This window comes from Rattus norvegicus, chromosome 9, assembly GCF_036323735.1.
Source record: "Rattus norvegicus strain BN/NHsdMcwi chromosome 9, GRCr8, whole genome shotgun sequence".
In the NCBI taxonomy this organism is placed as follows: domain Eukaryota; kingdom Metazoa; phylum Chordata; class Mammalia; order Rodentia; family Muridae; genus Rattus; species Rattus norvegicus.
Genome location: NC_086027.1, coordinates 17,438,152 through 17,462,532, shown reverse-complemented (window position 1 = coordinate 17,462,532; position 24,381 = coordinate 17,438,152). Strand labels below are relative to the sequence as shown.

General features: G+C 42.3%; 1 protein-coding gene across 3 annotated transcripts in view; it reads right to left on the bottom strand.

Annotated features, from left to right (window-relative positions):
- Window positions 1-24,381, bottom strand: part of LOC134480540 (uncharacterized) — a 95,014-nt gene that overhangs the window by 1,921 nt on the left and 68,712 nt on the right. For 2 of the 3 annotated variants that reach the window (XM_063268084.1, XM_063268085.1), the window contains exons 2-4: window positions 3,476-3,635; window positions 2,009-2,140; window positions 1,156-1,339 (exon numbers count right to left, since the gene is read on the bottom strand). In XM_063268084.1, the coding sequence (XP_063124154.1) occupies window positions 1,156-1,339; window positions 2,009-2,100 (276 nt within the window). In that variant the 5' untranslated portion in view covers window positions 2,101-2,140; window positions 3,476-3,635. Of the gene's footprint in view, window positions 1-1,155; window positions 1,340-2,008; window positions 2,141-3,475; window positions 3,636-4,353; window positions 14,102-24,381 lie in introns of those variants that run through there. The other variant, XM_063268083.1, reaches the window with a different exon arrangement.

Sequence of the window (24,381 nt, the reverse complement as noted above, 5' to 3'; positions counted from 1 at the left end):
CACACACATACATACACACACACATACACACACACACACACACACACACACACACACACACACACACAAAAGAACCCACACTAGAAACACTTGGAAAATCATCCAGAATTAAACCCACAACATGAGCATAAACATGCTGAGCCACAGCTGGTACACACATACACACATACACACACTCACACACACATACACCCACTCACACACACATACTCTATCACACACCCATACAGACACACACACAAACAAGCACAAACAGACACACACACACACACACACACACACACACACACACACACACCCCAAAAATCGCAAGTCGGCAGAAAACAATGAAGATCCCATCATACTGGAGGAACAACATAATATAGACTATTCAAAGCAGGTATTTTAAGAGAGAATCACTACTCAGCCATTTTTCCTGAGAGGAACAAAAAGGCCTAGATAGCACTCTTCTTGATGAGAATGGGGGTAGATAACTCTGTTCTTGAAGTCTCAAATCTCTCATGCCAATGTCAGGTTTTGAGAACACCTTTCCACATCCCTGCTTTTCCAAGCATCTACAGAGTATAACGTCAAGATATGAACTCTCCAGCAACACTCGAACAAAACAGGACTGACATGCTGCTACTCTTTCTCTGTCAGGTACCATGATTTAGGAAGCATGAACAGATGGTCTTGATATACAGGGAAAATGGTAAAGAAAGAACAAATCCACCAAAAGATGACAATGACAACCATTTCTTTGGCATTTCCACCAGGCTCTCCTCCTTCTAAACTATTTAGTTCCTGGAATCTCACAGGACCCCAGCAAAGAAAATGGGCTCTGGGCTTTTGCTTCATCCTTCAAAGCCCTGCTCTAGTCTAAAGAGGGGCACCCACATAGCACCCTCCACACATATGGCATGTAGTGCTGTGATGTGTGATCAACCCATCTCCCTTAATAAACTGCAGATTCTCGAAGAGCAGGAGCATTTGCTTTCCAAACACGCAGTTTCTTGAAGAGGGGCTATCTCCACAGAAAGCCTTGTAAACCATCACATAAATGAACACTTGGATGAGACCTAGGTCAGGACATAGATCCCTCAATAGACAGCTACATTGGTTATCTATGTTTATGGTAAGACATGAGGACAGCCTGACCCTGAGTCCTAACCCTACCTGCTGTTGCTTGGCACTGGGGTCACAGATGTTCATTCTGGCCTCTTCACAGAGCCTCTTTGCCTCCACAGAGGATGCTGGCAGTTCAGTCTGCTCCACCAGCAGTTTTCTCTTCTCATTCAGCAAAATCTGTATATTGTTCTTCAATTGAGCTTGTTCACGCAGGAGCTGGGAGTGCCTCACGCTGAACCACAAACAAAAAATGGTAAATGCCTGCCAGCTTCTATTTGCCTGACACTCTTGCAAGTACAATCATCCCTTTAAGGGTCCTCATCCCCAGAAATCCCCAGACTAGAGCCACACTATACAAGTTAGCACCAATTAGAGGAGGTCAAATCCAGAGGACACATTCCCTGTGAATGAAAGTACTTCTGAAAATCCTGACATTAAGACGGTTTATATAAATCAAGGTAGAAGAAACGGTCCATAAGGGAGCTCATATGTCCATAGTATGCTGAAACCATCTGCAAGTAGAGGTCAAATCCCCTCTGAGGGAGGATAGAAGACCCAATAGCTATATAGTCTTTCCATGTGTTTCTCATGGATCACAGATCTTTAAATCTCCTGTCAGAGTCCTAGAGATTCAGAGTTGATTGATATTCCCATCATGGTGCAAACCTTTTCTATCTAGAGGATCCTTAATGGGGAAAATAACAATTGGAGGGTCTTCTACACCCTTCACATGTAGGACAACTGAGTCCAAGAGCTACAAATCTAAGACCCTTGCCAGGAGGCAGGCTTCTTGTTAAGAGTCAGACACCATGGAGCCAGAGCCCTGACTTTTGTTCAAAATCATACAGGACAGAAGTATTCCCTGCCTAGTGCTGGGTTCTCATCTCTGTCAGCGACTCACCGGTAGGAACTGTTCACTTGTATGAGCTCCTTGTACCTCTCCATGGCATCACTTATTGAGTTGGTCATCATTTGCATAGCCATCATTCTCATCTCATGTTCGGATTGAAGTACTGGCAATTCGACATCCAGCCTGGGTTAGGTCATGGCCAAAGGAACAAATAATGTTTTGAACTCACGATTTCAGAATTAGGAGAAATGTAAATAAAAAATATATAATAAAAAAGTTCAAATTCAAGGAATGGTAGAAGGGAAGAAATTGGCAAATTCAAAAACCAGACCAAAACCCAACAGTGAGACTCAATCCACAGAAAATATTTCCATGTAAATAAGCTAATTTTGTTTTGAAATAAGGACTCCTTAGAAGCCTGGGGAGATATGGTTCTGCAAAGACTTCTTATATAGGAGTGGGCAGAGCCTGAGACATGCCTGTTTGGAATAAGAACTGTCAAGAATTTATTCCCACAGTGACCCTTTCTAGGTCGCAGTAAACCATCACTGGATAGTTAAAAAAATAAAAAACTAACGATCAAAGCAGGTAAAAAAAATTAGGTGAAATCAGACTGTTCTCTCAATTACTTAAACCCAGTATATAGCACATTCTTGCTCCTTTGAAGTATTTGTACTGATTAAGTTCATTATCCTGGGCACAGGACAACAGAGTCACGGTACCAACTGGAGGGACCTGACCTTCAAGAGCTGGCCAGGTGAGCATGATGGAATTGACTAGTTCAGGAAGAAGATTGCTCCAGTCTGTGCCACAGCTTTGGGCCCAAGAGAAAGCTGTGATGACATTTCTCTTGTTTTGAAAGCAGGTATACTCAATCCTTGGTTTCTATAGTTACATGAATTCCCAGAGGGCATAACTAAGTTTGACAGGGAAGAGGATTTATAGCACCTCCTCCCCTCGGGAGAGTCCTGGGTGCCACCAAGGTATACAGAAGGAGCAAAGTGCTGTGTTGATCAGTGTGGGCCTCCACGTACTCATCACTATCATGACCTGCAGAGTGTTGATCAAACAAATCCTCAGACCCCATCAAAGGTCCCAGACGTCGTGATCCTGAGTAAACACCACATATACTTCCACATACATACATACCAACCCATATCCAAACACATTTAGAATGCCAACTACATGCATGGAGGTGCCATAGAATCAGTGTATAATGAACAAATTCAGAGGAAAGAGTGATGACGTGCAGGCATTTCATTCACACACACAGTTGCAGCAAGTGTGACCAGGTCCTTCCAGCTGCTGACAGAACCAATGCTAATCCAAGAGGCTCAGGGTCAAGTACAAAAAGGCTGGCCCTAAACACACAGCATCTAGCTTATCTCAAAGGTAATGCCTACCAAATCTCCTTAAAATCCAGGATGAGAGGTGAAACTCTCTCGTGCTATGAGGAAATATCGGGTTAGCAGAAAGAGAGCACAAGAATGTGTACAGGTTACTGGGCATAATGACTACCTGTGGTCCCAATCATCATAGATATAAAGGTCCAGGATTTGGTAAAGTTCATCCCTCTCGAATTGACACTTCTGGATTTCAAATTTGAGTTCCTCCAGTTCCTTTAGAAGCTCCTCTTGCTTGCTGATGACACTTTGGGATGATGCCTTCCTACCAAACCCTGTAGATAGATAAACCCAAGTGAATTTGCATATTTGATGGCCCACAGGCAGAAAAGATCATTCTGAATCCCAAAAGGAGGTTGAGGAAGGGGAAATAGTAGAGACTGGGTGAATCCCTTAAAGAGCAGAAAAGCTTTCTTAAAGGTGGATTTTTAAGCTATGTCCCTCTTCCCAACCTCTAATGCCATACAAGTGCCACACTCACTATTACAGGACCCCTCACCCTGAACAGTATAACCTGACTGATACATAAACATCTGGGACATTGTTCTCTCATATCAGATGTGGTGCAGTTAATCCTGGAGTTCATAATGCTTAGCACCATCAAGCTCTAATCATCTGTGTTGCAGCCCAAAGTGTCTGAGAACTCAATTCATGACTAGGGGTGCATCCTTCCTTGTTCTCGCCATCAGAGACTTATGTAACCTACAGTAATCTAGAGGATGAAGTGCTTCAACTCCCAACCATGGATGGTCACATTGTTAATCTCACAGTGCCTCCTCCTGCCATTCATTGACACTCACATTTAAAAAGCTTCAAGAAAAGACACTGAAGGCTTACCACTTTCTGGCTTTCTCTCAAATTAAAGTTTGGAACTCCTGACTCTTGGTTTGCCTTTGAGAAATCCCAAGGCTCCTGCTTGTAAGGCCTAGTCTTAGAAGGCACATCTCAAACCTACCTCCTTGAGGATGTTCCCCAACTCTGCCCAGGACTCACCAAGCCTTCCGCAGAATGATTTCCTCCTTCCTGTTTCACTAGAGAGGGGGTCAGCTTCCCTCTGACCTGGTGTGGTCTCTCCTTGATCTCCCCTTTCCTTCCGAAATAGCCTGAGCAGCTGGCGAAACATGCCTGCTTGTGAACCCAAAGGGAACTGAAGTAATATCCCAAAGGCGGTTGGTGTCACCACAACACTGGTGACATCACTGAAGATTCTAGGGATCTCTTAGATACAATAGAGTGTCCAGTGAACGGCTTACTGGTGATGTCACTGGAAAGTTCTATGGCCTACCTACTAACCAGCTTTCCCCACACTGATGAATTTATGTGGGGACCCTTTCCTCCAGTCTCCCATGTGTCACTGGGAATACCATTTGGCAACCTCTATTTCAAAGCTAGATATGTCTCTCTGCTTCATTAGAAGTCAACAATGCTTTTGCTGGGGAGAGTTGCTTACAACCCTGAATTGGAGAACAGATTTTTCTTAGCACCCAAATCTCTAGGGGCCAAGGAGGGGGCAGTTTTTTCTTAAAAGTAAATCTACTAGCCGAGACAATGCATGTGACATACATTTCGATTCCTAAGCTTTTCCCTTTTGTGGAGGCCAATATGTTTCTTCTATACCTCTGAGTGTATAAAACTGAGAAATAGTTGATTAGTGTGCAGTCCTTGACAGCTGACATTGTTTCCAATTACATATCCATGTATTTCACAAAATCAATGGTCTATAATCCTATTTTTTTTTTGCAATAAAAACTCCTTTTTCTTGAGAACATAGAGACCAACTACAGGGCATATATAAAATAATAAATTTCTTTCCCTTTTATATATTAAGTAGGGCATCCTCCCTTTCTCAAATATAACAAGACAATTAAATTGGACGTCAGTGAGCAAATGTCAACTTGGAGCTTGTGTTACTACATTGTAACTATATAGCCATCACTTCTCCAATATCATTCGTCCTGAATAGGCAAGTCTAGTCATGAGAATATTGGGGGCTGCACCATGATCCTTTACTCCTACTAAACATAAGAATCAGGAGGATGGGAAGGGAGTGGAATGGCCTCAGTTCAGGTTGAACCTCAATCTTAATGGGTCCATAAGTTGAGAAGGGAGTCCATTTGGCATTGTGATATATGGATTCTGTCTTCTTATCATAGGTGTTATAATTCTACCTGAATGTGTGCTATAATGCCACCCCACCTCACAGATGTAAGAGTGAAAATCATGTTTGACCTTTCTGGGAAGAGCTCTGCCTTTTACTACCATCTAGAGTTATACAACATCACTTTACAAAGCTCAGAAGAGAGGGGTGCAGATGTGCACCCCTTAGAAGTTGAGGATCTTTTCTTCTAATTAAGGCACTTGTTTTTCCTATGTAATTCTTCCCTTGCTATTTTACTAATGTTGGCTGACTTCTTTCCTGGCCTGAGGTAAATTGGAGTCCAATCTTTTGGATTACTGAACCTTCTATTTTTGAGATGACAGGCCCACCAAGGGTCCTACTGCATACAGAAGGTGTGAATAAGTCTCATGGGTTGGAGTAAGTTAAAAACGTCTGTGACAACAAAGAACTGATTAAGAAAACAAGAGCCTAGCTGCTCATCAAGATCACAGTTGTATGATAGTAAGAAAATGTGAATAGGGCATCAGGTGAAAAGATAAATTAATTAGGAGTTCACAGGCCTAGAAGGGTTAACCTTTGCTCTCAGTGGAGCTGCCATTCTTTCTGCCATTCCTCGCCCTCTGCCACAGGACCAGAGACTTACCCAAACAACTGGCTGGCCTTGCCAAAGACCTGGCAGGGCTTCTCCCTGTAGAATAGGAAATGCAGAGTCCATGAGGACTCACCAAGAGGTCTCCTCCACACAGGTTCCTTGTTGTCAAAGGGAAATGTTCCTGCAGAATCCTGCCATGGCAGCAGGAATTTCAACCTGGCTGCTCTTAGGTCCAGGTCCCTGGATGCAGGCCTGAGGCCCAGGGGTATCTGGGGAAAGAAGCAGCAGGCACTACCTCACAGCTCTCTCTTTGTTGGATGCAACTGCTAGGACTGTGATGGGATTTTTGTTTCTTGGGATGTTTATTAGAAATACCTACAAAGCTGATTAAAGTTGTAACATGTCTTCATACCGAGCATGCAGAATGTTTTTACATCGTTGTTGTTCCTGTTTTATGTTTAGATTTTGTTCTTTAAACCCCTCAGGAAATTTCCCTGTGCTTAGAATGTTAAGCACATGCTCAGGAGGGATCGATTATTCAAGTTAGGCAAAGCTTTTGTTCTCCCCATCCACTCCACAGATGATGCCATTACTTACTTTCAAATAAGAAAACAGTCATAGAGAAGTAAATTAACCTGTAAGCTATCACAGAAGAAACACATCATGATTGTGGAATGGCACCGCAGTATTTTGAATTTCCTAAGTTATTTTTATTTGAAACTATTTTATTGGCTTTTTTGGGTACATTTCATTTTTTTAAATCCTTAAAGGTATCTTTTATTCTGCTCGTCCCATTTACAAGGTGGAATTTCACCTGTGATTGTTAGTCCAGATAGTTTGGTCAATGGCTTAGATATCACCTTCGCCTAGTTTCCTTGGCATAAGCTGTGTTAGAAGCAGGCTCAAAGGTTCAGGACTCAACAAATAATGAATTCCACTACATCTGGATACCTAGCCTCACACACAGGAAGGGACTGTATTTCCATTCACTATTTAAAAAAAAGATGCAATTCAGTAACATGTAAAAAATTTCTCACATATATTAAAGTGTTTACCATGGTCATACAGTTTTTCAAATACCTGGCATTCATCTTTTCCAAGTCCTAAAATTTCTTTCTTATTCACATTTTCTTTTTTTCTTGATTATTTCTTACTATTATTATCATTTTTTAAAATTTTGGTTTTTAATAGATATATACTTTTTATTTACATTTCAAACCTTATTCCCTTTCCCAGTTTTTGGTCCATAAGCCCCCCTCCCGGGACCCTTCTCCATATGTATGGTCCCCCAATCCACGCCCCTTGAAACCCTTCCCGGACATTCCCCTGCACTGAGGGTCCAACCTTGTTAAGAACAAGGGCTTCCCCTTCCACAGGTGCCCCAACAAGTCTATTCTCTCCTACATATGCAGTTGGACCCCTGGGTCAGTCCATGTATAGTCTTTTGCTAGTGGTTTATTTGGTTGGCATTGCTGTTCTTATGGGGTTGCAAGCCCTTCAGCTCTTTGAATCCTTCCTCTAATTCCCATAAAGGGGGTCCTGTTCTCAGTTCAGTAGATTACTGCAAGCACTGACCTCTTTATTTGACATGCCCTGGATGTGTCTCTCAGGGGAGATGCATATCCAGTCCCTTTCAGTAAGCACTTTTTAGCTTCATCAATCTTACCTAGTTTTGGTGGCTGTATATATATGGGCCACATGTGGGGCAGACTCTGAATGGCTTTTCCTTCAGTCTCTGCTTTAGATTTGGCCTCCATATCTCCTTAGTGCTCATGTCTTCGAGACTCTTCCCTACTTTTTATCTATTACTTTCAGTGTATCTGGTTTGATGTGGAGGTCCTTGATCCACTTGGACTTAAGCTTTGTACAGGGCAATAAGAATGGGTCAACTTGCATTCTTCTACATGCTGACCTCCACTTGATCCAGCACCATTTGTTAAAACTGCTATCTTTCTTCCATTGGATGTTTTACCTCCTTTGTCAAAGATCAAATGACCATAGGGGTGTGTGTTCAATTCTGTGTCTTCAATTATGTTCCACTGATCTGCCTGTCTGTATGCCAATACCATACAAACTATTGCTCTGTAATACTGCTTGAGGTCAGAGATGGTGATTCCCCCAGAAGGTCTTTTATTGTTGAGTAGAGTTTTGCTATCCTGGGTTTTATGTTATACCAAATGACGGCAAATTGCACTTTCTACCTTTATAAAGAATTGAGTAGGAATATTGTTGGTGATGGCATTGAATGTGTAGATTGCTTTTTGCAAAATGGTCATTTTTTACCATATTCATCCTGCCAATCTATGAGCATGGGAGATCTTTCCATCTTCTGAGATCTTCTTCAATTTCTTCAGAGATTTGAAGTTCTTGTCATACAGATTTTTTACTTGCTTGGTTCAAGTGACAGCAAGTTATTTTATATTATTTGGGACTATTCTGAAGGGTGTCATTTCCCTCATTTCTCTCAGCCTGTTTACCCTTTGAGTAGAGGAAGGCTACTGAATTGTTTGAGTTAATTTTATACCCGGACAGTTTGCTGAAATTGTTGATCAGGTTAAGTAATTCTCTGGTGGAATTTTGGTGTTGCTTAAGTAGACTATCATATCATCTTCAAATATTACTATTTTGACTTCATCCCTTCTAATTTTTATCCCTTTGACCTACTTTCATTGTTTGATTGCTATGGCTAGGACTTTAAGTACCATATTGAAAAAAGTAAGGAGAGTGGGCAGCCTTGTCTAGTCCCTGATTTTAGTGGGATTCCTTCAATTTTCTCAGTTTAGTTTGATATTAGCTACTGGTTGGATGTATTTTGCATTTTCCTATATTTAGATATGGGCCTTGAATTCCTGATCTTTCCAGGACTTTATTAATGAAAGGTTACTGAATTTTGTCAAATGATTTCTCAGCATCTAATGAAATGATCATGTGGGTTTTTTTCCTTTGAGTTTGTTTATATGGTGAATTTTGTTGATGGATTTCTGTATATTAAACCATCCCTGCATCCTTGCCATGAGGCCAACTTGATCATGATGGATGATTTTTTGGATGTGTTCTTGGACTCAGTTTGCAAGAATTTTATTGAGCATTTTTTTCATCAATATTCATAAATCAAATTGGTCTGAATTACTCTATCTTTGTTGTATCTTTGTGTTGTTTAGGTATAAGAGTAATTGTGGCTTTATAGAAGGAATTTGGTAGTGCTCTGTCTGTTTCTATTTTGCGGAATAATTTGGGCAGTATTGGTATGAAGTCTTCTATGAAGTTCTGATAGAATTCTGCACTAAATCCATCTGGTTCTGGGCTCCTTTTGGATGGGAGATGTTTAATAACAGTTTCTATTTCTTTATGAGTTATGGGGTTGTTTAGATGGTTTATTTGTTCCTGATTTAACTGTGGTACCTGGTATCTGTATAGAAAATTGTCCATTTCCTCCACATTTTCCAGTTTTGTTGAATATATGTTTTTGTAGTAGGATCTGATGATCTTTTTAATTTCTTCAGAATTTGTTGTTATGTCTCCCTTTTATTTCTGATTTTATTAATTTGGATATATTCTCTGTGACCTCTGGTTAGTATGGCTAAGTGTTTATTTATCTTGTTGATTTTCTCAAAGAACCAGTTCCTGGGTTTGCTGATTCTTTTGATCCTCGGTTTTGTTTCTTCTTGTTTGATTTCAGCCCTGAGTTTGATTATTTCCTGCCTTCTACTCCTCTAGGGTTTATTTAATTGTTTTCTAGAGCTTTGAGGTGTGCTGTCAATCTGCTGAGATATGCTCTCTCCTGTTTCTTTTTGCAGGCACTCAGAGCTATGAGTTTTCCTCTTAGCGCTGCTTTTATTGTGTCCCATAAGTTTGGGTATGTTGTATCTTCATTTTCATTAAATTCTTAGAAATCTTTAATTTCTTTCTTATGTCTCCAATGACCAAGTTGTCATTGACTTCAACTTCCACGTATATGTGGGCTTTCTGTCCTATTTGTTGTTATTGATCAGCAGCCTTAGTCCGTGGTTTTTTGAAAGGATGCATGGGATTATTTCTATCTTCCTGTACATGTTGAGGCTTCTTTTGTGACCGATAATATGGTCAATTTTGGAGAAGGTACCATGAGATGCAGAGAAGAAGGTATATCCTTTGGTTTTAGGGTGGAATGTTCTATAAATATATGTTAAATCCATTTGTTTCATAACTTCTGTTAGTCTTTCTATGTCTCTGTCTAATTTCTGTTTCCCTGATCTGTCCATTGATGAAAGTAGGGTGTTTAAATCTCCTACTATTATTGTTTGGTGCAATTTATGATTTTTTTAGAAAGGTTTCTCATTGTTTAGGGACACAACTGCTATATACTTGACAAATACAGCAATAACCCAGAACATCCGCAGGAAGCCTGTGACCGTTGGCCACATGAGGATGACTGTCTTTCAAAATTCATCATGATTTTTGGTAAGATCTTCCATGTCAGTGGCTTGGCTTCCCACAAACATGGTCCAGTTGTCTAGAATCTACTCCATGGACAGCAACTCATGCTTGTTTTTGTCTGACTCATACACCAGATCCTGGGCCTCAGCCTGTGCATGGTCATAGTCCTGAGGAAGGATCCAATGGTGAATCTCATCCTAGTCCAGCTTCCCATCCTTGTTCAGATCTGGGAAATCATTGAACTGCTCCCCAGACAAAACCCAGTCTGTCTCAGGGCAATTGTCCTCGTGAGAAAAAGATGTCCACAATGTACTCATCCTGGTCCACAAAACCATCCCCGTTCTTGTCGATATCCTCCAGGGTTTCCAGAACTACAATCTCCTTCATATGTTCTAAATCCTCTTAGTGCAGAAAAGCAATGAACCAGTCCTGAGTAGCTGTCAGGTCACCTTCAAGGCCTTAAACCTCCTCTCATCTCGTGGAGGCATCTTTTTAAAGTTGTGATCATCACAGCCGTCTTGGAAATCAACAAGGTGTCCCAGGGAGTAGCCATAGGTGGCCTGCTTGTATTTTTCCCAGGAGATTTTACAACTATGTCCCTATCATAATCCTTCCAGGGTTTAGCCACATTATGGTAGATGTATCTTTTTTGTACCTGTTTGATCCAAACTTTCAGGACTTCAGTAGTAACAATGCCACGTCCATCACTGTCAATTGGGTCAACAATTTTCCCCAGCCTCTCCTGCTCTCGTCCAGGCTTAGCTATCAAAGGTCTTGGAGTCCTCCTTGCCCAGGAAGACCTCATGATCGTACATGATGCTGTGCTTGTCATCTGGTGGCCACTGGCCCAGCTCTGAATCCGGACAAACCATGTGCTCCTTGCTCATCATGCTCTTGACCCTGAACGCCAAGTCCAGTGCCAGGAGCAGCCCATGGAGAGTCCCAGGCTGACACCATGCACCACTGTCTGGATCAAAGGGAGGAAGCAGGGAAGTAGGGGCTCAGAGCAGCTTATCCGCTGTCCCTTCCCCAGAGAGGGCTTTTGTTACATTTCAAATGTTATCCCTTTTCCTGGTTTCCCATCCACAAAACCCCGTATAATACCTCCTCCCCCTTCTACTATGAGGGTGTTACCACCCACCCAACCACCCAGGCCTACCTGCCTCCCTGTTCTGATTTCCCCTACACTGGGGCATCAAGCCTTGACAAGACCAAGGGCTTCTCCTCCCATTTGTGCCCAAGAAGGCCATCCTCTTCTACATATGCAGCTGTAGCCATGGGTCTGTCTGTCCATGTGTACACATTGGATGGTGGTTTCAGTTCTGGGAGCTCTGGGTGTTTCTTATTGTTGTTCTTATGGGGCTGTACACCCCTTCAGCTCCCTCAATCCTTTCTCTTACTCCTCCATTGGGGACCCTGCTCTCAGCCAAAAAAATGGTTGGCTGCAAGCATCTGCCTCTGTATTTGTCAAGCTCTTTACCCCACTCTTTTGAGCAGATCACCACAGAGCAATGAAGATGTATTGTCTTGGCGTGATGATGTACAGACAAATAGATGATTTCTTAATTCTTAATGATGGTTCTATAAGAATTCCTAAAATTAGATTAGTATTTTAAGTTTTTAAAATAGGACTGCTATTATGTTTCTCTGGTAATCAAAATTGCATTGAGAACCCTGCCATTCTTAAAGTGTCATGAGTGAATCGCTTCTGCAATACCAAGCAGGCATCTACAAATTATAGCCCATCCTAAGAGGGTATAAACCAATTAACCAAAGTTCATAAAAAGAGAACTAATGATTTACTATAGGTACAAGGACTTAACATAATTGACTGGATTTGCCTATAGGCAATTTCACTTATTCTTTTCTCATAAAAATTACAGCTTTTAACTCTTCATGAACGTGCAGAGCCAGTGACAGATGGTGACGGTTTATCCTGATGATTACTCTTCATGGATATGCATGTAAACATTCTCTGTCATAAACTGATTATCCAACTTATGATTTGAATTCCTGTGCAAACTTGTGGTGAACTTTTCACCATGTGATGCTGTGTTCAGAAAGATATACAAATGCTGAGGACAAAGAGAGAGAAGCTTTTAAGACAGAACTGAGCTGAAGAGAACAGAACTCAAGAAGAACTTAGAAGTAAAGGCATAGCGTTGAGAGTAAGGCATTGAGAGTAAGGAAATTATTGTGTCATAAGAGCAAGAGGAAAGGAGATAAGAAGAAGAGAGCAAGGAGAACTTTTTAAGCCATACTTTATGGAGGCAAACTTTTGTCTTTTAGGAAAACTGAAGAACTTAGAAATAAAGGTTAAAAATCACTACTCTTCAGCCTTCAGCCTGGCTCAGTGGCTAGCCTCTGCTCTTCAGTCAGGCTCAGTGGCTAGCCTCTGCTCTTCAGTCAGGCTCACTGGCTAGCCTCTGCTCTTCATTCAGGCTCACTGGCTAGCCTCTGCTCTTCAGTCAGGCTCAGTGGCTAGCCTCTGCTCTTCAGTCAGGCTCACTGGCTAGCCTCTGCTCTTCAGTCAGGCTCACTGGCTAGCCTCTGCTCTTCAGTCAGGCTCACTGGCTAGCCTCTGCTCTTCAGCTGGGCTCACTGGCTAGCCTCTGCTCTTCAGACTGGCTCACTGGCTAGCCTCTGTTCTTCAGACTGGCTCACTGGCTAGCCTCTGCTCTTCAGTCAGGCTCACTGGCTAGCCTCTGTTCTTCAGACTGGCTCACTGGCTAGCCTCTGCTCTTCAGTCAGGCTCACTGGCCTATGGGGCCCTAGCACATCGCTTAACCATCTGCTCATGACTGCCTGACCACACTGACCACCTGACTGCCCTGACTTCTTAAAGTTGTCCTCTAGAAAGAGGACAAGAAACCAAAGAGAAACACCACAGGGACCTTTTCCAATGGGCTTTTTTCAACCTTTAGTACTTTCGTTATTTCTTTAAAAAAGTGAAATATAATTTCTGCTATTCATATGGCCAAGAGAGCTGTGCAGTAGTCATTGCTTTATGGAATTTGGTGCTAAATCAAAAGATTCCTTTATTCTATTACGATGTTATCTGTTTGCTGTACGATGTATGTTTAGAAAACACAACACTAAAATCCTAAAATCTAGATGTTTTAAGACATCGGCTCATGGACAAACATAACTGCTTACCTATCTAGACTGGCCTTTTTTGCTATACTGCAGGTACAATCAATTTTCCACACTACTTCCATGATTTTCAAGAATGATTAAGAGAAAAATAAGTTGAACATAATGGCCAGAAAGGGGGTTCTGTCAAGTTGTCTTATGTGGGACAAGATACCAAGCTGTAACTGGTCAACCTAAAACCACCTGTTCCCAAAACTAGCAGAACTTACAGAAAATACATACTTTCTTATCATTCCTCCTCCCCGATGGTCAGTGATTTATTGAGCACCTACTACGATCCTAGCACTGTGTATCTAAGGGTGTAATGGTGAATAAAAAACTTAATAAAAAGCCTCATTAAGGAATAAAGAAAAATGAAACATAACTTTGAAACTCAGAATTCAATATAAACAAAACCACCATTTCTTTAACTGGTGATTTCTGAAAACTTCATCATTTTTTCCATGGGCTTCTACAGTAATGATACTCAGTCTTGATTTTGTAAGTTAAAAAAGCAAGTCACACTTCTTTCTTGGCTCCCACAACTGTCAAAGGGAACAACACTGTTGCTGTCCATTGTGCTTCCCTATCAATCCTGCTATGGATGGTAATGAATTCCAGTCTTTTCAATGTGAAAACAGGCAACCACTTGAGGGGAAAGGTTATTACAATTACCCAAACCAGTATATTCTCTAAAATTTTCACATAGCATTTTACTGATATCACAATGTAAATTCACCACAAATATTTAACCAATGAAAATATTGAATAGCTCTGCAAATAGGAGCGATAATCATATATACTTGAAAACAACTATCATGGAAACAAACGACGTAATAGGAGAAAAGTTACATCACTTAAAGGTACAGAAGCAGCAAAAAAGACACTACATTTCTTGGTTTGAATGTTAGGTGATACACTTGATCTCTAAAGACAGGCAATGTACTTGATCTTTAAGCCCTTCAACTGTGCCCTGTCCACACAGAAACTGCAATAGATGACAATCTTTTGTAAGATTTATTTATTTATATGTGAGACAATGCAGCTGTCTTCAGACACACCAGAAGAGGGCATCAGTACTCCTTACAGATGGTTGTGAGCCACCATGTGGTTGCTGGCATTTGAACTCAGGACCTCTGGAAGAACACTTGGTGCTCTTACCCACTGAGCCATCTCTCCAGCCCTCACAATGGCCTCTTACACAGCATCACAGTGGTCTATTTCACTAGATGGCTCCAGGGTGATAACAGAGAAACTTTCACAGTTCCTGAGCACTTCTGAGTTCAAACACCACCAGTGCCAACTCTGTGCTGTTGGCACATTCTGACCTTCTCCTAAGGGTTGTCAGCCACAAAAGGGACTGGTTAGCACCAGACAGCATTCACTGCCCAATCCTAAAAACCCCCTCGATTCTGAAAAAGCCACATTCCATGCTTGCTCCATATTTGAGGAAGCTAAATGGTTGATCTGCCTCAAGGCTCTACTTTTCTTAGCTCATCAACTTTCTTTTTCCACTTCTTGTCACAAGAAGTATTTTTTTATGCTGCAACTACACTGCAATATTTGAAGGAAACCACCATAAACTCTGGGTGTCACCTCTTGAAATTTAAAATTCACAAAACAATTCATGGCTTTCTAATCAGCACCATGGAAAATAAACAAAAACAAGCAAAACCATTCCAAAGGAACTTGCTGATCTGGAGGCCTGCTCATAGCAGGCAGGAAAGAATTAAATTATGCGGAACTGTAATCTCTCAGAGCTTTGGAGGCTAAAAAAGAGGAAATCTCTGTTTATGTTCCCTTTCTCCAAGTAATTGAAGGAGGGTATTTTACATCCTCCAAATATAATCTCTTGCAAGGGGTAACCAATTACAAAGTAGATCAGGTGAAATCTATTAAATAATAATTCATTGCCTGAGGTTTTAAGGAAATATTTTCCCACGATCCCCGTCCTTTATCATACAATAGAAACATTACAGGGAGTGTGCCACCAGGCTAAGCTGCCTCTGAAAAGCCTGTCCTGCCCTGGCAGGTACAGGCCATTTAATTCCAAGTCATCTGGAGAGGTGTGACATCCCCAAGTTGCTCTGGGGATGTCAGAGCACAGCTCTCATGCACACTCCAGAGCACCTCTCTACTCTTTCCCAATGCCATAGGCTTTCCAATCCCTGCTTCAACTCTCCATCCATCCCTGAACCCTCCCTTCCCCTACCCAATGGGCTCCCTTTGCATTGCCTCCTTCTGCCACTGCTTTCCCAGGGCGGGGGGGGGGGGTGGGGGCAAGAAGGAGCCTTAGGAGGGACGCGGGTCTCCTACCTACCTTGATGATGCTGCTCTTAAGGTGCAGCCCGCCCTGCTTGCTGCTTGCTGTCCCTGGGGAGCAGACCGGAGGTCGGGCTAGGGGTCCGCGCGGGCGCCAGGCCTCCAGGTCCCCTGGCAGGACTAGCGTAGGCTTCTTCCCTGGAAACTGCAGGGTGGAGTCGCCGTTGGAAACCCCGCCGCTGTCTTAGCGCGCCCTCCCGTGGCCGAGGTGACCCCCAACGCCGTTACCGCCCCCTTCTCTGTCAGCTTCTTCTGATTTTTCTTTTCATTTTTTTCTTTTCTCTTTTTGTTCGCGAGGTGGCGCCTGCGAAGAGCTCGCCTCCAGGAAGGAGGACATCGTGCAGGCAGAATCACCTCTGGGCCCTGCCGGGGTCCGAGAGGGAGACAGAGGAGTCAGCTTGGGCGGCGGCGCCCGGGCTGCCGGCACCCGCGGAAGGAAAACTCGCCCAGGCACACGCGCTGCTGCGGGCGCCAAATATAACGCGCGCGCCCCGCCCCCACAGGGCCCGCGCTCACCCACGAGCTCCGCGTGCCCTGAGGCCCGGCTCGGGCGCGGTCGAGCTGCGGGGTGGGAAGGACGCGTGTGCCCACTCCGTGGCGCAGACAACACCGGGAGGCAGGACACGGGGAGGCGTGTGGTGTGGAGCTCCGGGTTCCGCTCAGGCCCGTCAGTCCCCTCTCAGGGCCTGCGGAGGCCGGGGCGGCTTCTTCGGGCCTCCAGGCCCACCGTGACCAACCTGAGGCCATCACAGCCGGAGCTTCCAGGTGCCCCAGGCTGGAGGCTTGGGCATGGCGATTGTGGTTGCCACTCTCCTAGGCCGGTTCAGCAGGGCACAAGCCACCACCTGCTGTCCTCGCCTGAAGACATCTTGATGGGGCTGAGAGCCCACATCCAGCAGGCGAGCCTCAGGGCACAGGGCCATGGTCTTGGGTCTGCACCTTGTTGCGAGCAACTCACACATTTGGCAGCATCACACATATGGCTCCTTCTACCAACCGCCACTAATCACCATTTGGACATTCCATTACAGTGTTGTCAAGAAGAAAGATTGCAAACAAACACGAAAAGAATGAAATTTAAAATCTTTTTTATCAGGTTGGAGAGATGGCTTGGTGGTTAAGAGCGCTGCTTCTCCATTGCTCCCAAGTTCAATTCCCAGCAACCACATGGTGACCCACAACTATCTGTAGTGGGATCCAATGCCCTCTTCTGTCTGAAGCTCTCTTCTGACATTCAGGCACACTCGCAAACAGAGTGCTCATGTACATAAATAAATAAATCTTTAAAAATAAAACCTTCTAATCAGTTAATGTATCTACATCTAGAAGCTAGAAAAGGGTCACAGCAATATTAAAAATAACTCAGAAATAGTAAAGGGATGTACGAGAGTCACAAAATTCACTGGGCAAGATGGTGTATACCTGCAATCCCAACACTCACAAGGCTGAGGTAGGTGGATTGCCTTGAGTTCAAGGCTAGACTAAAGTGTGAGTCCTTGTACTAGAAAACAGAACAATTGGGGAGGGGATGGAGAGAGAGACAGAGAGACAGAGAGACAGAAGAGACAGAGAGACAGAGAGACAGAGAGGGAGACAGAGACAGAGAGACAGAGATAGATAGAGAGAGAGAGAGAGAGAGAGAGAGAGAGCAAGCTTGATGTCATTTCCTGCACTGATGACAAGCTACTGAAGAATGTGAATGTCTCCTATCAAGCACAGAGAGTGCTAATGACAGAATGGGTTTCTTATTAAGATATCATAAACTATAGATGAAAAGTAAAGGAATGTATAATAAATGAAAGAGAAATCAGACATCGGAAACCTAAATTTAGAAGACTGTATATGTTTAAGTCACAGGGGAGGGAATGGGACGATGTGGGGGAGAGAATAATCAGAATAAATTATATATGTGTATGAATATGGAAACTAAGAGCAATCAATGAAAAGAGAAAAGCAGGTTTATTTTACGATGAAATTGAGTTCCCATATGACACTATGTAACATTTTGTAAATTGATTATATGAATTATCAGCAATAAAAATCAATTGTTATTAAAGATGTGGTTGTGTTCATATTAATTAGAAATGTTTTAAATTCTTTTTATTTATTTGCTTATTTATTGATTGATTTTTTTTAAGATAGGGTTTTCCTATATAGACCAGGTCGACCTCAAAAAACAGATCCACCTGCTTATGCCTTCAAAGTGTTAGGATCAAAAGTGTATACTGACACATGAAAGTTACATTCTTAAAGTGATAAAAAAGAAAGTACAGTTATCAACATGGTAAAATTATTGAACAGTGATCAAGTGAATGGAAATATCAGAAACACATTTAAGGCATTAGGTCACTGTTGTTAAAAGGATCTTAAGCAGCATATATAATTCAAATCATCCAGGAGACACATTTCAAAAAAAAACAAGAAACTGGGTAAAGATGATTTAAATTTTTTAATCTATTAAAAATTTTAAAGTGCATTCGATATGAAAGTGTAAGTGATATACTTCACATTTTTGCTTATATACCATCTTCAATTTTATGTGCATTCTGCAAATATTGTCCATGTTTATTCAGGCTCTTAATATTTCCCCATGACTGATAACATTCACAGAAATCATACTGAGCAAACTGTATATGTTGACGTATAATAGAATTGTATTCTACACAGTATAGCATAGAAATATTGATACATAACTTCCCATATATGTGTGTATATACATATGTAAATGGCTCAAGAAAATGAGTATCACTTTATCATTGTAGTATTATTTTCATCAAAATCCTGAGAACATTGAAATGGCATCAAATACTGACCAGATTGGCAAAAAACAAAAAAAAAAAAAAAACAAAAAACAAAAAGAAAAAAAAACTCCAAAAAATAAAACTCTTATAAAGAATCTAACGATACTAGCAAAAGATGCAAAAATATTAAAGTCTCAATGAAAAAAAAAGCCAAGATGAAATACTGTATATTTTCTCAACTCTAGGATAATGTATTTTTGTACAACATTCAATAAAAGGCCTGAATTTTGAAGAATTCAAAAGTAGTGCAGTATAATTATGCAGTGGTCAATACTGTTGCATACCATTTTACATAACTGCATACACTCTCGTTCTTTTGTTCCCTGGTCTAGCAACGAACTCGGGTAGATTTATGGGGAACTCAGGTAGATTTATGGGGAACCATTGCACTGTAGACTTAAACTGGATTAATTTGGGGATGAGTAAGTCGTATTTTGTTAAAATGGCTTTAAAAACAAACCTTTGGATATTAGTACAGCAAGTAATTCTCCCTGAAGGAAAAACCAGACACCAAGAACCTAGACCACTGCTATCCAGGAGAAATTTCTAGATGATAGAAATATTCTATATCTGCTGTGTTTCTGGCTATGGATTCTGGCTGGCTGTTTGCCTCCTGGTTTGCCTGCTGTGACTAAAGAGGCAGATTTTAGTTCTAAGTTTAGTTCATCTCAAATAGCCACGTGTGACCAGTGGGTGCCATTTGGACAGTGTAGCCACAGAAAACTGAAGCAGTGTAACCAAAGACTCACCTAGGAGTCAGTTGACCTCCTAGAAGGTGACTTGGGAAAACGTTGGCAATGATAGCCTCTTGGGGAGCTCACCTTCACCAAAAGCAAACTGTGAATCCTTTACTCTTCTGCAATAGTCAGAATGTAACTGGACTCACACCCATCCCAACCCTCACCAAAGACACTTGAGAGGGAGCTGAACCCACTGTGTGCTTTAGATTTCAGTTTAGAAAGCACTTCCTTCAAAGTGGAGCAGACTGAGATTGCCAAGTCCTTTGTGTGGCTCCAGGGACTTGGGCCTGACCATGGGTGAGGAGGAAATGAAGAATGACATTGGACACACATTCATGGAGAAGGCTGGGTCCCTGAGCTGGAGAAAATGCAGCATCCCAGAAGCTCAGCATGCTTATTATATAGAGTTGGCCAGGAAGCAGGGCTGTTGCTCAGGGCAGCAAGGAGGTGGGCATTACATGCAGATAAACAAGGAGGGGAGGACTATGCATATGTAACTGACAAGGGGCAGATTTAGCTAATCTCAGTAGGAGCAGTCTCTGCAGGGAGCAGTCTTCAGGATGTAAATATCCAAATGGGGCCAGGGAGAAAGGTAGAGTAGACTTTTTCTGCAAACACTATCAATGCCATCCTGAGAAGGTGTTGTCATGTCTCTGAGCCTCAAGGAGCATGGGGGCCTTTGCCATTTCCCCATGGATAAATGGCTTTGTGTCCATGGCATGGTCATATCATGTTTACAACACACATCCACTTAGGGCTGCAGTTCTTCAGGACTTCCTCTGTTCCCACAGTGAGATCTCAAAAGAAAAACAGAAACCAAACAAACAAAAAATGTGCTCAGTGAACTGGCTAATTCCCTAAAGTATATGGATCCAGTGTCCTAAGTCTAGGACTTCCTCAAATGCTACAGAGAATCCTGTGGACCTAAAATAAGCAAGAAAAAAAAAAGAAAAAAAGAAAAAAAAAAAAAAAACAAAACAAAGACCTTGTCCCCAACACAAAAAATGAATGGGAGAAAAAATTATTAAAGGTTTTCATAGATAATTGTTTAAGAAAAACACACGGGAATTGTACTTAATAGAATTAGTGTGCTGAGATGTGAGGCCCACTCACAGCATGCAGCATTTGGAAGTCTCAGACAACTTAACAGAAGAGGACTCCTAATTATTCTTTGTGACCACTCTCCACATACTATCACAGCTTAATACTAACCTTCATAATTGAGTTGGGTATACTATTCACCATAGCAGATAATTGAAGCATTTGTGCACAAAGACACACACACACACACACACACACACACACACATGCACACAAAACACACACACTCACACACACACTCACACATACACACAGACACACACACATGCACACAAAACACACACACTCACACACACATTCACACACATACACACAGACATACACACATGCACTCAAAACATACACTCACACACACACACTCACACATACACACACTCACACATACACACACACAAAACACACACAAAACACGAACAAAACACACACACTCAGGAGCACACACAAGAGAAATGCATATTCTATGAAGTTTCTTGGCATATTTTTATTTGTAAGCCTCAATGCTGGAGTATTCTTGGTTTTGCAAAAAGTGGGGGGAAAAGTGAGGCTTCATTTTCCCCCTTTTGAAATGACAGATATCTGTGTGTTAAACATACTCTGATGGCTGTCCAGGCTGCCTCGGCCTATTTGACAGCATCCAGGTCACCTTGGTCAGGACACTGGTTGCTCTTCTTATTGGCAACTGGTTTGCATCAGAAGAGTTTTTCACGTCCTTACCAATATTAGAAGTTTGGTGACACAAGCAGCTTGACAAACAGTAAAATTATTGTGGTTTTACCTTTCTGGAGGACATTAAAATTTACATGTTTTGCATATGGCTTTTTTTCTTAGCATTTAGTCCTGCTTTAGTGCTGTTCAAATGTGGCCATGCAGCCAGCATCCCTTTGCTCCAGGCTCTCAGCACCCCATTCCTGTCACTGATCTGATGCATACTTGGTCCCAGAGATGGACAGCAGAGGGACTTTACACACAGCATCCACTCTGCTCCACTGCTTTGCTTTTTGTAAATTCTTTACACTGGCTATTTCTTGATTTATTATTCCTATGACCATGACTTGTCTTGATATTTTGAGATACGATCTTATTATGCAGCCCAGGCTGGCCTTGATTTCCCAATTCTCTGGCCTTAGTCATCCACCATTCCCTGATTCTCAATTTGTTATTAGATGTAGTTGCATGGCCCCATTTCCAAATCAAATGTTCTTCTGGCTTTATGACTTTGCCCTTTCCACAGACTTTTATTAATTATGCAAAGGAGATGATGTTTTGTTTAAATACTAGATATATTAACTCGTCAGTCCCCAAGACAACTCTGTGAGTTAACACTCGTTATCATCCTCACTGTGCAGATAAGGGATTTGAGTCACACAAAGGTAAAATAACTTCTCCAGGGTTGAACATCCAATGGGTGTGAGAGCCAAGCTTTGAGTCCAACTACAAAGTAGATCGGCCTATAATGTGTCTGCTGCTGCTGTACATTCAAATGCTAAATTCTGTACCCTAAGGTCTGGTTGCTCCAAGACAAGGAGATACTCATGTATACCAGATTTTCTTTCTCTCTTTCTTTCTTTCTTTCTTTCTTTCTTTCTTTCTTTCTTTCTTTCTTTCTTTCTTTTTTTTGCCTCCTAAGTTATCCCTGATTGGTTAATAAAATCCCTACAACATGGGCTGGGCAGAAGAGAGGGGACAGAGCAAAGTTTCCCTGGGCCTGGGGGCTCAGGCAGGGTCCACAAGGAGAGGGAAAAAACATGGAGGAGAAGGAAGGAGACAGCACCCCATAGGGTAGGTGGATCGTGAGTGTATTACCATGAGGGGCAGCCTGTCAGAACAGGAGTGACCCAGGCAGAGCATGCCAAGCAATACCTCGGGGTTATGGACAGGGAAGCAGAAAAAATAGCACAGAGGGTTGATGTATGTCCAGCTCTAGTACTTTAAGGCTTATTCTAAATCTAAAAGTTTTGTGTCTTTTATTTGGGAACTAAATGATCTATGGTGGGGGAGAAACCCCCTAATAATATTTACTGTAGCAATGGCCACTCAATTATTGTGGTATTTTAAATATAAAACACATTGATTTTCACAATTCAGATGCAAGGCTTTTTATGTTTCCAATGTGACTGTACACCTGAGGTCATGTCTAGGTATAGAGAGAGAACATGGCAGAAATGCCTAGAACATTTTAAGGTCACCACACCGACCACATGAAAGCCACAGGCTATACAGACTATGATGGATGAGGAGAAGGCTTAGTGCTCTCTGGGAGTCCCCTTCCCTAGTCTTGGGATAAGACTTCCAGTAAGCCAAGACCATATTCCTCTTTCATTTCTCAAGGAGGCAGGGGTAGACCCACATGTATGATTTCTTTGCCTGCAGGGTTTTTTTTCCAAGCGCTGCCCTGTTTAAGGACTTGGCAAAGGTAAGCACCACCAGAGGAAGACCAGCATATGAATTCTGTATAACTCTGCTGTGACAGCATGTACCTATCAAGTACTGGAAGTCTTGCTGGAAATATTAATCAACCTCTAGGATCAAAAGGAAACAACCCGAGGGCCATATGGCTGTAAAGCAAGTCTGGAACCATAGCCCAGTATGGAATTTCAGCCTTGGATCTTACATCAAACAGCGATAGCATCCAAAAGAAAAACGAAACTGAAATGGCAAGGTGACTGGTAATGACCTCATGGCAAGGATATCTAAGTCATGTGGAAAGATCCCAGTGCAAAGACACATGTCCACGAAGCTTTCACCAAGAATCCCTATTCTGTGTTCTACAACATTATATATACACACACACAAAGAATACTCATTTATGGTCAGCTATGGGGATTGATTCTCTGGGAACCTGACCTTGAGATACAGATAGATGTATAAAGGTGTTTGACCAGTGCTCTTGGGGACCATGGCTGTGACAAAGAGGAGAGAAGAGGATGGGGCAGAGAGCACTCTGGCTCGAATGCAGTCACAAGGGTATGCAGGCAGCCCTGTGTGGGGCTCAGGAGCTGGCCTGACCCTGAAGTCTTAGCCTAGACTGGAACAAGCAGGAGGCCCGGCCTTAAATTCCCCATTGGCTACGGACGAGGTTCCTGGTCAGAAACTAGTTACCACATTGTAACCACATAGCCATCCCTTCTCCAATATCATTCTTCCGGAATTTCCAAGTCCAATCATGAGGATATTTGGGTGTCCACTCTGATCTTTTACTCAGAGCAAACATAAAAATCAGGTGGATGGGCAGGGAGTGGAATGGCCTAAGGTTAAGCTAAACCTCAATTTTAATGGGTCCATAAGTTCAGGAGGGAGTCCATTTTATCATTGTCATCTGTGGCTTCTGTGTCCTTATCCCGGGTGTGCTGACTCTGTGATACGATGCCACCTCAACTCACATATGTCAGGGTGAAAATCATGTATGATCTTTTCTGGGAAGAACTCTGCCTTTTCCTACCATCTGGAGTTATACAACATCACTATGCAAAGCTCAGAAGAGAGGGGTGGAGATTGTGGAGGCCTTAGAAGTTGAGGATCTTTTCTGATTAAGGCACATATTTTTTCCTGTATAATTTTTCCCTTGCTCTTTCACTAATGATGGTTGACTTCATTCCTGGCCTGAAGTAAACTGGATTCTAAGGTTTGGATTAGGGAAGCCCCTCTTTTTGAGATGATAGGCCCAGCAAGGGATCCCACTGCATACAGGTTCCTATTCCCCAGGAAGTTGTTGGGGTAGAATCACAGCATGGGGGCAGCAGCACAGGATATCTCCCAGCTTTCTCTCCTGCACCTGTTGCAACTGTAATAAGGCTGTTT